General features: G+C 34.5%; 11 protein-coding genes across 11 annotated transcripts; 5 read left to right on the top strand and 6 right to left on the bottom strand.

Moving 5' to 3' along the window:
* Nucleotides 1-14: 14 nt before the first annotated feature.
* VICG_01709 (uncharacterized protein) lies at nucleotides 15-998 on the top strand (the record flags this gene model as incomplete). The annotated part of the gene is made up of 1 exon (XM_007605092.1): nucleotides 15-998. The coding sequence occupies one exon, from the start codon at nucleotides 15-17 to the stop codon at nucleotides 996-998; it is 984 nt and encodes a 327-aa protein (XP_007605154.1).
* Nucleotides 999-1,144: 146 nt separating this feature from the next.
* VICG_01708 (uncharacterized protein) lies at nucleotides 1,145-1,390 on the bottom strand (the record flags this gene model as incomplete). The annotated part of the gene is made up of 1 exon (XM_007605091.1): nucleotides 1,145-1,390. One exon carries the CDS (start codon nucleotides 1,388-1,390, stop codon nucleotides 1,145-1,147), a length of 246 nt encoding a protein of 81 aa, XP_007605153.1.
* Nucleotides 1,391-1,529: 139 nt separating this feature from the next.
* On the bottom strand, nucleotides 1,530-1,931 carry VICG_01707 (uncharacterized protein; the record flags this gene model as incomplete). The annotated part of the gene is made up of 1 exon (XM_007605090.1): nucleotides 1,530-1,931. One exon carries the CDS (start codon nucleotides 1,929-1,931, stop codon nucleotides 1,530-1,532), a length of 402 nt encoding a protein of 133 aa, XP_007605152.1.
* Nucleotides 1,932-2,141: 210 nt separating this feature from the next.
* On the bottom strand, nucleotides 2,142-2,309 carry VICG_01706 (uncharacterized protein; the record flags this gene model as incomplete). Its single annotated transcript, XM_007605089.1, has 1 exon — nucleotides 2,142-2,309. One exon carries the CDS (start codon nucleotides 2,307-2,309, stop codon nucleotides 2,142-2,144), a length of 168 nt encoding a protein of 55 aa, XP_007605151.1.
* A 450-nt stretch (nucleotides 2,310-2,759) lies between these two features.
* VICG_01705 (uncharacterized protein) lies at nucleotides 2,760-3,644 on the top strand (the record flags this gene model as incomplete). The annotated part of the gene is made up of 1 exon (XM_007605088.1): nucleotides 2,760-3,644. The coding sequence occupies one exon, from the start codon at nucleotides 2,760-2,762 to the stop codon at nucleotides 3,642-3,644; it is 885 nt and encodes a 294-aa protein (XP_007605150.1).
* Nucleotides 3,645-3,707: 63 nt separating this feature from the next.
* On the bottom strand, nucleotides 3,708-4,127 carry VICG_01704 (uncharacterized protein; the record flags this gene model as incomplete). Its single annotated transcript, XM_007605087.1, has 1 exon — nucleotides 3,708-4,127. One exon carries the CDS (start codon nucleotides 4,125-4,127, stop codon nucleotides 3,708-3,710), a length of 420 nt encoding a protein of 139 aa, XP_007605149.1.
* Nucleotides 4,128-4,997: 870 nt separating this feature from the next.
* VICG_01703 (uncharacterized protein) lies at nucleotides 4,998-7,373 on the bottom strand (the record flags this gene model as incomplete). The annotated part of the gene is made up of 1 exon (XM_007605086.1): nucleotides 4,998-7,373. One exon carries the CDS (start codon nucleotides 7,371-7,373, stop codon nucleotides 4,998-5,000), a length of 2,376 nt encoding a protein of 791 aa, XP_007605148.1.
* Nucleotides 7,374-7,907: 534 nt separating this feature from the next.
* On the top strand, nucleotides 7,908-8,630 carry VICG_01702 (uncharacterized protein; the record flags this gene model as incomplete). The annotated part of the gene is made up of 1 exon (XM_007605085.1): nucleotides 7,908-8,630. The coding sequence occupies one exon, from the start codon at nucleotides 7,908-7,910 to the stop codon at nucleotides 8,628-8,630; it is 723 nt and encodes a 240-aa protein (XP_007605147.1).
* Nucleotides 8,631-8,756: 126 nt separating this feature from the next.
* VICG_01701 (6-phosphogluconate dehydrogenase, decarboxylating) lies at nucleotides 8,757-10,139 on the top strand (the record flags this gene model as incomplete). The annotated part of the gene is made up of 1 exon (XM_007605084.1): nucleotides 8,757-10,139. One exon carries the CDS (start codon nucleotides 8,757-8,759, stop codon nucleotides 10,137-10,139), a length of 1,383 nt encoding a protein of 460 aa, XP_007605146.1.
* Nucleotides 10,140-10,258: 119 nt separating this feature from the next.
* VICG_01700 (uncharacterized protein) lies at nucleotides 10,259-10,903 on the bottom strand (the record flags this gene model as incomplete). Its single annotated transcript, XM_007605083.1, has 1 exon — nucleotides 10,259-10,903. One exon carries the CDS (start codon nucleotides 10,901-10,903, stop codon nucleotides 10,259-10,261), a length of 645 nt encoding a protein of 214 aa, XP_007605145.1.
* Nucleotides 10,904-11,282: 379 nt separating this feature from the next.
* Nucleotides 11,283-12,062, top strand: VICG_01699 (uncharacterized protein; the record flags this gene model as incomplete). Its single annotated transcript, XM_007605082.1, has 1 exon — nucleotides 11,283-12,062. The coding sequence occupies one exon, from the start codon at nucleotides 11,283-11,285 to the stop codon at nucleotides 12,060-12,062; it is 780 nt and encodes a 259-aa protein (XP_007605144.1).
* Between the last annotated feature and the right edge of the window lie 60 nt (nucleotides 12,063-12,122).

Below are 12,122 nucleotides of genomic sequence, written 5' to 3'. Positions count from 1 at the left end.
GCTTGGCCCAAGATATGGTAAATCTAAGGCTAGACAGTAGTCTTCAGAGTGATATTAAAAGGTATATTTGTAGGGTTATTGGTAATGAGACAGTATCGAATCTTCTCATTGAGGCTATTGAGTATACCCAGAGCTTTGATCCAGAAAAGATAAGAATATGTAAGGTTCAAAGTGGCACCCTGGATGATTCATATAGATCGGAGGGGATGCTCATTAACAGGTTACCTGAAGGATGTATTAAATCTGCCGTTAACACTTCTATTGGAATCTTCAACTGTCCTTTTGATATTACTAGAACTGAGCTGAAAGGTACAGTTTTGATGCACAATTCTGCAGAGCTTTTAAATTTCAGCAAAGAAGAGGCTGAAATGGCCAAAAAGTTGATTGATTCCCTCAACGTAAATGTCTTAATTGTTAACGGAACTGTAAACGATCTTTTTATTGATTTTGCAGATTCTAGAAATTTGTTGGTTTTAAAAATATTCAATAAATATGATTTGAAAAGGCTGTGTGACCTTGTTGGTGGGGCCATTTACAACACTCTTGGGCCTATACCGCTGAAAGGCTTTATAAACAGAGTTGAGGTTGTGCATGATGCTGAGCATGCGTTTACTAAGATTGTGGCTCCTGGCCAGGTGACTACAATAGTTCTCAAAAGCTCAATTAGGGAAGTCTGTGACGAAACGGAGAGGAAAATACTTTTGCTTTTAGAAAACTTGCAAATGCACGGCAACGACAAAGTTCTGAGCTTTTCAAAACCTGACTTTTTTGACGTTGCAGCAAAGATTATAGGTTCTGAGAATGCAGTTACATTTAGCATATCAAAGGCTATCAAGGACATGAAGTTTGACAGTACGATTCTTGAAGACAAAATAAGATGTCTGAAGTATGCTTTTGAGTTTCTAGCCACTATTATGGAGATTGATGATTATTTAGTTGCAAAGGTTGATCAACTCGATGTAAAACCAAAGACAAATCCACACTGGGATGATGATTAATAAACTATTTTGGTCACCTAACAGAAATCCATCTAGTTATTTCTTGTCTGAGATTTTGTAATACCATTTATGTAATTAAACGGGTATTTCAAGCCATAAAGTCTATTTTACCTTTAACATGAAAAGCTGATTGAATGAATTGATATTTAATAAATATTTTCGGCTATTTTTGATCTAGCTTTATTGACAAGCTTTGCCATTCCTCCTGTGGATTTGAGAATCAGTCCGGAACAGCCCTTGCATTTTATATCAGCCTGGCTGTGGGAATAGCAAATGGTTTGCTCCTCACAGTCGTGGCACTTAACATACATAAAATACCCATTGGACTGTCTAAAAACTCTATCTTTCTTGTATGTTTCTGGAGCATACACGGGAAGACCAAGATTTTGCATGTTGGGGTAAATTTTTGGTAAAAATTTTTAAAGTAAAACCAAAATAAAAGGATAGAGTAATCGATTGATTTGCTTAATGCGGACGTTAAATTTGGAAAACAACTGTTTCCAAAGACTATTTTCTCTTATTCATTGGGTTTTATTCTTCATCTTCTTCCTGATCAGGAAATATTACAATTTCGCCGTTTTGTGCATGAAGCTGTGGAAGAAAATCTGTTTTATCGACAGTTTTGATTTTACTGACACCATCCGCATCTTCTGTTCTTTGTTCAAAAGTAATCAACTTGCCTGTGTTGATGTCATAAAACTTTATTCTCTGAGACGCCTTGTTGATGCAAACAATCCTTTCCTTCTCAATAAAGTATATTCTGTTGAAATAGTACTTGATTTTGTCTGGATTATCTTCGGCCCGTGTGTAGCAGAATAGTTCTGATGCTGGCTCAGACACTGGCTTGTCTATGTATGTGAACTCTTGTTCGGGAAATAACAGGGATGCAATCTTCGTGTATGGGCAATCGTAGGACTCGATGATCAAAGGCATGGGGGGTAGAATCAGTCTTAAGAAAAGGCAAATGTGTCGGTAGTGTGGCAGTTTTAATTTAATATTTCAGTCACACAGACAAATGCACTTGATTTTATCTGTGGCACATAAACGACTATGCTATAAACACGATGTTGCAGATACAAAAAAGAGTATATTAACAATCTAAGACACTAAGTGTTGGTAACCGAAAATATCACTGCATTAGATTTATTCAGCTTTTTTTAACTGTCCGAGTTTACTGAAGTATGCATTTCTAAGCCTAGCAATATTTACTCCTGGCGTGTCAATCAATGCATGTCTTTTTGGCTTTTTAATACCATGCTTGTGGTCTTTTCTGTTCTGGTTTCTGTTTGTGTGGTTTGTTCTTTTTGCCATTGGATAGGGCAGATTTTGGAAATAAAAATTTTAAGAAGTTTTGCAAGTAGACAGAAAATGGCTATTTAATATGCTTTTGTGTGTTACGCTTCAAAAAAGGTCATTTAACTAGCCTGCATCAATTTAAATATGCCTATTGAATATTTCTGGTCAATCACGTATTCACTTTTCATCAGTTCAAAAAAGTTTTAACCCTGCTTGGCCAGAGTCACTTTTTGTTTTTTAACAACCTGTGCTAAAGTCAATCCAAAAAAGCTTGACTCTTTCGACTCACAGCAACATTTTAATTGAAACGTACGTACTTAAAATTATTATTTCAAAAGCGATTTGTCCGACTTGCACGTTGGATTTTATAAGATTAACTCTACGTCTTTGATGTTTTGTGTTCCAGCTTGTTTCTGTCTGTGCTATTTTGTATTCTTGTCTTGTTGGGCATTTCTTTGCATGCCCATGTTTATTCTTTCTAATTACAATCAAAAAGCACCGTTTAAAGTTTCCAAAAGCAATAATCTTGACGTTATAGAAAGTCAAGTGGACAATTTAGCCTTCTTTTCCATTGAGAGAAATTCTCCTGTTCAGTTTTTCTGTACAAAGCACAACACTTTTGGCGCATTTTCAAGAGATGAGCTCATTCCAGCAAAGTACTTTACAGTTGAGACAATTTTCGAAAAAGAAGCAATGCAGAAAGACGATGCTACGCATTTATATAATAATTTAATAACGGACTTTGGAGATGATAAGAGTAAAGAAAGGGTTGCAAAGAGGAGCCTTGTCAGTTATCTTCCAAACGAGTCTATTACTTTTAATATTGAAAATCAGCTCATTCCACCGTTTGACAGAGAAGCTGAGTCACCAAAAGATGCTTATTCTGTAGACTTAATGTTTGATAAGGATGTGATCGATCGTTTTGAAGCCATGCGCGTTGATATCAACGATCTATCGGACTTTGTCAGGTCAATTTATACTCCTGATCAAAAGAGGAACATGCTAATCTTGGACTGTATCTTTAAGATGCTTTCTGAAAGGACCATAGGAGAGAGGCTACTAAGAAAGTATCGATTCTTCTACTCGTCCATCAAGGATGATCTTATAAAGGGCAAACTCCCAGCACTTCTTAGAGACAAATATGTTATTGTGTTCTATGTTGTTCTACTTATTGTGTCGGGCTTTGAAATTAATCTTGAACAGATACCCCGATTTTTATTAACACAAGACAAGGTAGTTGCATTTTTGAAGATGATTGGATGCACCATAAACAAAATGGACAAGTGCGATTGGAAAATCTCCCAAAAAATTCGTTCGCAGCTAAAAAACAGAAGAGAATGTGAAAACTAAATAGTACTTTACTTATTGTCCGGGTATTTATAAAGGTACGATAAAGCAGGTTTCATATAGAATTTAATATGGTTTTGGTGTGTATGAGAAAAACAAAAATAAAAATATACTCATTACTGCTAATATTGCAGGCGCTTTGCGTGTGGGTTTTTTCTTTGTGGCACACATCTTTTCATATTCAAAATAGGCTTTCAATACATTGTTTAAGATCTGTGAATTGTCGGTCTTTTCACCGCTGCAGCACAGGCTTTCGTACGGATCCTCATCCGAATTCAAATGAAATCCGTCATTTATTAAAAATAGACGTCGAAGATACGAGATATGATCGATCAGGCTTGAAGCATCCATGGGCGGCTGAGGTCTAATGTCTTTTCTTTCAATAAGGCCTTCTCTTGCAGCATCGTTGAGAATCCTATCTATTTCTTCTGGTGAAATTTTTTCTGTTCCATACTTCTCAATGATTCTCTTCTCAAGCTCATCCATGGGTGCATAAACAAAACAGGTATTTAAGCTGCATGAATGGTTCAATGCTTGTAGATTGTTTGTAAGTACTAATTATTTTAAATACAAACAATCTACAAGCATTGAACCATTCATGCAACTTAAATCAAAAATAGTTAAAATAGCTTTTGTTACAAAGCCCAGTTATTTTAGCAAAAGATGATTTACTTAAAAATGAACAGACATGCTTTTACCTTTACAGTTTTTATTTTGAATCGTTGTAATAAGTGCATCCAAAGACAATTAAGCAAACTGACAGTGTGATTGCTGAAAAGTACAATACCTGTTTTTCTCTTCTTTGACGCAGTTTCATTTCTTCTACCTTCTTTACTTTTGACTCATCCAAATAGACAACGTACGGCTGTTTCTCCCCACTTTGCGAGTCCCCATCCATCTTCGACACATCTTTTGAATCTACTGTTGGAATGTCGTTTATGGTTTCCTGTCCCATGTGCTCCTTAATTTGAATTGTTTTATATGGTTTGAACTGGTTAACCGTCTCAAAAGGAGAGAAATTAAAATTAATATCTTATTTGTCTATTCAGGAATGTTAAGGAGGAATGTAAATTGACACACCGTTAAAGACATTGAAAGGACTAGGTGGATTTAATACTGGAGTATTTCTTTATTACTGACTTTATACTCAGCATTAAGGTTATCATTAAAACAGAAAGCCAGTAACGGTATTGATCAAAAGGATATTACTGTGGTCTACTTCAAGGTTAATATTAATGCAGTCCTGACAGAAGAGAAGGGTATTTCAATAAACTTAATGATATGCCTTGTCTTGTGCTTATTCATTCTTTAATATATAAATAAGGTATTTTATTGTGTTTGTAAAATACGCTGTTTTTACTCATCAACCCATTGGAAGAATTTACATTTTTTATAGTTTTTCTTACAGCAGTAAAACTCCCTGCCTCGATTGCTTTCAGTATTAGCAATTTTCTTTTGTGCTTCGTACCCACAAAAACAATTGATTATGCGCTCAGTTGCACTGCCTTTGGCAGGCTCATGCCTGGGGCTATCCTCCCAGCAAAAATAACTGCACTTCTTGGGAAAAAAGTGGCATGTCAAGAACATCCTCCCAGTATTTTCGCCTTTTTTTGCTTCAAGAAGCTTTGCTTCCTTTCCACAATCACAAAGTTCCTGTTGTCCTTTTGGCAGCTTCTTAGACCGTTCAGTCTCAGTTAATATACAATAATCCTCTTTATTGATTCCTGTTTTGTTGTTTCCCTTGGTTATGTTCGTTGTGTTTTCTACTCCCTGATCAAATTTTACATCAGCGTATTCATCGGCATTGCTCTTTGCTTTTTTCTTCACACTACTTGAGTGATATTTTTTATGCTCGATATTCTCATTGGATTTAAGCTTCTTTCTCTTTGAGTCCTTTTCCATGCTACCTCCTTCAGGTTTCTTCGGCTCTTCGCTGTCTCTCATTATTTCCTTATAAATGTTCAAACTCCCTTCTAACTTCTCGTATATTCTCAAATACTCTTGAATCTCATTCTTGACTATTTCATTCTTATTTTTAGTTCCCTCACATATTTTCTTAAGGTTCTCTTCAAGATTCTTTCTGAGTGTTGGCTCACTTATTGGCAATCCTATTGAATTGTATGCTTTGATCAGATTAAGCCCTAACTTCAGAGGGATAAACTTGAACTTTTCTTTCTTCACATATCCTCGTGTCTGAATTTTATGGATATGTTCGTGTATTGTAGCGTCTGTTCCTATCCCATTCTTATCCATCAGGGAAATTAAATCACTTTCTGTCAAATGCTCAGGTTTGGTTGTGTTTCCTTCTATGATCTCTACATTGTTCTCAACAACTTCATTTATCCTAAAATCCCCTACTTGGCTAGATTCCCACTTATCATAGATGTACACATCCAAATAGTTTCTCTCGACAATGTTAAGTCCTTTACACTTAAACGTCTCATGCTGTGATAGCCCATCATTGAAAAATATATTCATTGTATATTCTGTTTCTACTCCCTTTGCGTTCTTACTTACGCATCCTAGGAATCTTCTTGAAATAAATTCAAATATCTTTCTTTCATCTCCCTGAAGATCGGATCCGTCTTTCAAGGGATAAATTGGAGAATGTGCCTGGTCATTATTGGATCCCGATCGAGGATATACAAAAGCAAAGTTACTAGCATACTCTCCAAGTCTCGGATCATTTTTCAGCTTGTTTATAATGTTTTTAAATCCAAAGCTTTTTGGAAACGAATCCGTTTCTGTCCTAGGATAACTAATATAACCGTTATTATACAGTTTTTCGGCAATGCTCATTAGTCTGTGGCTGTCAATTTTGTAAAATGATGAGCATATTTTTTGAAATTCCACAGTGCGTAGTGGCAATGGCCTGTACTTCTCTTTATTGCTAACTTTTTTGTCTGATATGACTGCTTTTGAATTTCTTAGAACATTGTAGAAGTAAATTATACAGTTTTTATCAAACAAATGCTTTCTTTCCCATGCAAACACATTCTTAATGGTATCGTTTTGTTTTTTACTATTTTGATCTGTTAAAACTGTATTTTGAAGTGAAAAGTATTTTTCAGATATAAAATTTTCAATTTGAATATGTCTCTGGACAACAAAGTTTAGTGTCGGTATCTGGCACGGTCCAAAAGAAATAACATTGCCATTGTTATGTGATATGGTTTGAATTCGTGTGAATGCAGATCCTATTCTCAAATCTAGTTCAATGCGCGCATCCACCGCGTCTGCCTCTAAAAAATTGATCTCTGTCAAATTTTCCAAGGCACATTCAATTTCGTTTCTTGAAATAGCACTAAACCTTGCTCTTTTTATACACACTTTCCTGTGTGTTTCAATGATTGTCTTTATTTGTCTGGCAATGTTCTCACCTTCTCTATCACAATCTGTCCAAATAACAACAAGAGAAGCTCTTTCAGATAGCTTTTTTATATTTTCAGCAGCTAGCTTATGTTCAGGATTGATTCTCCCAATAATTTCCTCTTTGAAAAGATCTTTCGGATTACTTTCATTCCATTTTCCTTGGTCTTCAAAGGAAAATTCAAAGAGATGACCCAACACACTGGTAAAAACCATCTGTGAATTTTCTGAGTTAAATTTGGTTTGAAAGTATATGTTTGGACAATATTTATGCATTCCCCTGGTTTTATTGCAACTTGTGCTTAATATTTTGCTGATGGAATTAGCAACTGATGGTTTTTCAGCCACATTTAAAACAATCATTTGTGGAGGATCATATTTTACAATAGTGTAAAAAAATAAATAGCCTAAATAAAGTATCGTTTTCTTAATTTATAAATGTTAATAAAAAGAAGGTTTTTATTAGCCTGTTATTTTTTAATCTATGATTTAACTAATCAGTTTTCCATGTACTTTCATTGATTAATTCTAGAAAATCATTACAAAAATCAATACGTAATGATTGAATCGGATAACGAAACAATTGACTGCAAACTGTGCGTATAAACTAGAATTGTCGGTGTTTTGTCATTGAAAATTCTACAATGTTCTACCTCTTAGTATTTCTAGATAGTATCGATGGATTGAAATAATACCAGACGAAAGGCCACAAAACCCCAAGTTCGATAAATTTTATTGATTTAAGACTTTAATATTTGTGCTGTGCTGTTTTAAATACAAAGTCTGATTTAATTGCTTTTATTTTTGTCTGTAATTTATTGAACTAATTTATAGTGAAAAATTTTTATCTAAAATAATATTGCTTTTATTTATATTGGAATGATTTTTACTGCCCCAATGATTAACGTCATACTATCAACTTATAATGAGGCAGAAAACATCATTCCAATGCTAGGAATGCTTATCAAGACACTGAAAGGCCTTGGTGTCCCCTTCTTAATTATCGTCGTGGATGGCGGCAGTTCTGATGGGACTCCTAGGATTGTCAAGAACTTAAGACTATCTTATGTTATGGTGATTGAGGAGAGATGCAAATCTGGACTGGGGAAATCTTACTTGAAAGGCTTGAAATACTGCAAGTATGAGTATACTATTATTCTTGATGCAGACCTTCAGCATGATCCTTTTTTCATTACCCAATTTTTTAAGCTTGCAAATTCTCCTGAGAAATACGATATTGTCACCGGAACGAGATATGCCCAATCGGGAATGGTGTCCAGATGGTCATTTGTAAGACGGTTCTTATCTCGTTTCTCAAACAATCTAGCAAGGTATGTGATTGGATTAAAGACATCAGATTTAACTGGAAGCTTCAGATGCTATCGTACCTCTGTGCTAAAGATCTTACTTGCTGAGTCGAACTGTAGCGGATTCAGCATACAGATGGAAGCTATCAGTAGAGCTGAGAAAAAGGGCCTGAAAATAGCAGAAGTGCCAATAATATTTTATGATAGGAGTGCAGGCCAATCGAAGTTCGGGCTGAATGAGTTCTGCTTGTTTGTAAAGCTGTGTTCAAACTTTATCTTACAATCTGAAGACGGACTCTTTGACGGTTTTTAGTTAGAAAATATTATTTGGCGTATTAATTAAAAACCTAGTTTTAAATTCTTTTTATTTTTTCAGTACTTTCTTTAAAAGTAAGTTATACTAGTTTTTGTGTTTAAAAAAAAATAAATCTTGCCCATTATGTCAGATGTTGGAGTTATAGGGCTGGGTATAATGGGCAAGAATCTCATTCTAAATCTTGTGGATCGTGGATACACAGTGCATGTTTTCAACAGAACAATATCTAAGACTGCAGAAATTGAAAAAATTTCTTCTAAAATTCTGGGATTCGACAACCTTAATGCATTTGTTTCATCATTACGGTCACCAAGAAAAATTTTGCTAATAGTCTCTGCTGGTAGCCCTGTAGAAGAATATTTGAGACGTCTTAGTGAACTATTAAATGAAAACGACATTGTAATTGACTGTGGGAATAGCAATTATAAAGACACAATACGAAGATTTCACCAATATAAATTTAATTTTGTCGGCTGTGGTATGTCTGGCGGCGAGCAAGGTGCCAGATATGGGCCATCTCTAATGATAGGATGTAAAAAAGACGCATATGGCCAAGTTAGGAGCATATTGGAGAGTATCAGTGCCAAGCACAATTCCAATCCATGTTGCAAGTGGTTAGGCAATGATGGTGCGGGTCATTTTGTTAAGATTGTGCACAATGGAATTGAGTATTGTGAGATGCAACTACTTCAGGAGCTTTTAAATATTTCTCCATCGCATGAATTTTCATTAAGGATATTTGAGTCTCTCCACGTTGGCAGATGCAACGGCTATTTAGTGGAAATTTGTGAAAAAATTTTAAGAACGCGTAATGACTCAGGCATTGTTCTTTATCAAATAAATGATAGAGCGGAACAGAAGGGCACCGGGAAAATGTGTGTTGTTGCTGGGGTTGAAACGGATTTTGATGTGAGTTTTATAGCACAAGCTGTGTTTTCAAGATATTTATCAAATGCAAAAGATAAGCGAGTAAAATTTAATAGCAAAGTTAAAAATATGTCATGCCATAAAATTATTGATCAAAGCAAATTCAGCACTGCTACTGAGAACAGAGATGTTGTAGATATCGATGTTTTTGAGAAGGCCTTCTATCTTGCAAAGGCGCTTTGCTACATTCAAGGTGCTAATCTTCTTATGAATAGTAAACTTGTTCATGGTTGGAATTACACCATTTCTGATATCTGCGATGTTTGGAGAAATGGCTGTATCTTACGGTGTGAATTTTTAGACGTTTTGAGAGAAATATCCAAAAATGATATTTTTGAAATTTCCGATGGTTTTTTAGCTATATTAGATGAATGCTTGCCATCTCTGAAGCAGCTTTGCTTGTTTTGCCTGGAAAATAATGTTTACTCTCCACTTTTCAACAATTGTCTTACGTGGTTGTACGGGATGAATATGAAAGCAGGAAATGGCACTTTGTTGCAAGCAATGAGAGATTATTTTGGTGGGCATGGTGTTGTATTGATTAATGGAGAAGAAGTAAATATTGACTGGAATGAATAGGACTGAGGTAGTCAATTTCTACTAAAGAGAATTTGGCTTGCAAAATAAGTACTGTGTAATCTTTAGTCAAGCTGTCTGTTGATCTGAGTTGTATGTTCATTCGCACACATTTTAGGTTCTTACCAAATATCTAAATCATCCTTTGAATACTTTTCTGTACACTTTGACTTGTCCTTATCCGTATATTTTTGTAATAAGTTTATGAAACCTTCAGCAAATACTTCAGATTTGGTTAAAATAATAACTTCCAGAACATTTATAAGGCTTTTGGAGATTTTTTTAATAACTTCTTTATAATATTTTACAAAAAATACATTTTTCATTGATAAGTTAAACAGAAGATCAACCTTTTCATTAGCAATCATAAATTGAATTGAGTCAAAGTACGTGGATACATTGAAAATTTCAAATGACAGCGTTAATGCTTTGTCAATTTGTCCTTGATTAATATTGTGAATCAAATCGATGTAAATGTTGTGGTATTTGTACTCGGTAGAAAATGTATTGCTCTCATTTATCTGGCATGGCCTTTGATTGTTTGGATTACTACTTAAAAATCTTTCATAATCAACTATAAATTTATATTGCTCTAGCTTGTCGCATAAGGTTTTGAGGAAATTCTTCTCTTCAGAATCTTCGATAATTTCAAAAAAGCTCATATCCTTAAAATAGAAGCTGAAATTGTTCTGTAAAAAGGTAATGCATAAAAGAAGCCCAAAATCTTGGAATTTTTTGAATTTTATGCACAAGAATGCTAATGCCATGGTAGCATTTGGAAATTGGTCGTTTTCAATAAAATGGAGCACTATTTGTCTTTTAATGTCGTAATTTAAAGGATATTTTTTGGATAGCAATTCTAACAATGCTAGTGTGCGTTTTTTGGGTAAGTTAATTGGTAATGTGGCGATTTTAAATACTATTGCTATCCTTTTTATTCATTATGGGATAAAAATGATTCGAAAAATAAGACATATGAAATTTTTTGATGTTCAATCTTAACAATTGTTAACCTTGCTCGATGAAAACAATAATAAATATTTATTGACAATGCATTGGTTGTCTGTGAATGACTTCCCTTTAATAACGATAATGGTCTACTGACTACATCGTGTGTCTTTTTTAAAATCTTAACCCCTCCCAAGAATGGCACAGAGTAAATTAGTAGACAATGAGAATTTTCTTCATAAAACAACCAATGTAACAGCTTGGATGAGAGAAGGTATCGAAAAGTTTATTGCAGAAAAAGGATATGCAATTGTGCTATTTGATATCGATTCAGAAATCATGACAAGACTTGGAAAGATTACAATTATCAATACTTTTACGTTAAAAATGAAAGATAAGTCGGGAAATATAATTTCAGTAGATAATTATAGTAGTATAAATAAGGAATATGATGATTTAAGTCTTAAATGGTTAATAGATTTTGTCAAAGAGAGGGAAATGGAAGCGATACTAAAATTTGGAGGGAAAGCCCTGGGAACTGAATCAGAGTCTGCTAGATCAAATAAGCAAGTTGAGTTTAAAGTACAAGGAGAGAAGAGATATGGAAGTTTGATGCTTGAAATTTATTTCAGTTCCAATATTCAAGATATGATCAAATTTATCGCAGAGCCACAGTTTCATGTTTTTTGGATGGGGCCAACGATGAAAAATGATGGTGGATCGATTAGCTTTGAAAATGTTGTTCTTAGAAATATTCAAAGTTCATCTGATAGCGTTAGCTTGGAATATAAATGGAGAGATTGGCCTGAGTACAGTCAAGTTTTTATGGAGTTTGTCCAAGTTGGAGACAATCTCAAAATCAATCTTAACCAAAAGCATGTTCCTGTGGAGTTTGTTGATAATGTTAAAAACCATTGGAATTCGAGAATTTTCATGGCTATTTCAAGCTCATTTGGATGCGCTATTAAGCCAACATAATAAATAATCTTCAAGATTTAAGGCATATAACGCATATTGTAACGGCTTCATTATTTTCCA

Source organism: Vittaforma corneae, assembly GCF_000231115.1.
Source record: "Vittaforma corneae ATCC 50505 unplaced genomic scaffold supercont1.18, whole genome shotgun sequence".
Lineage (NCBI taxonomy): Eukaryota > Fungi > Microsporidia > Nosematidae > Vittaforma > Vittaforma corneae.
This window is presented reverse-complemented; position numbering and strand designations above follow the sequence as displayed.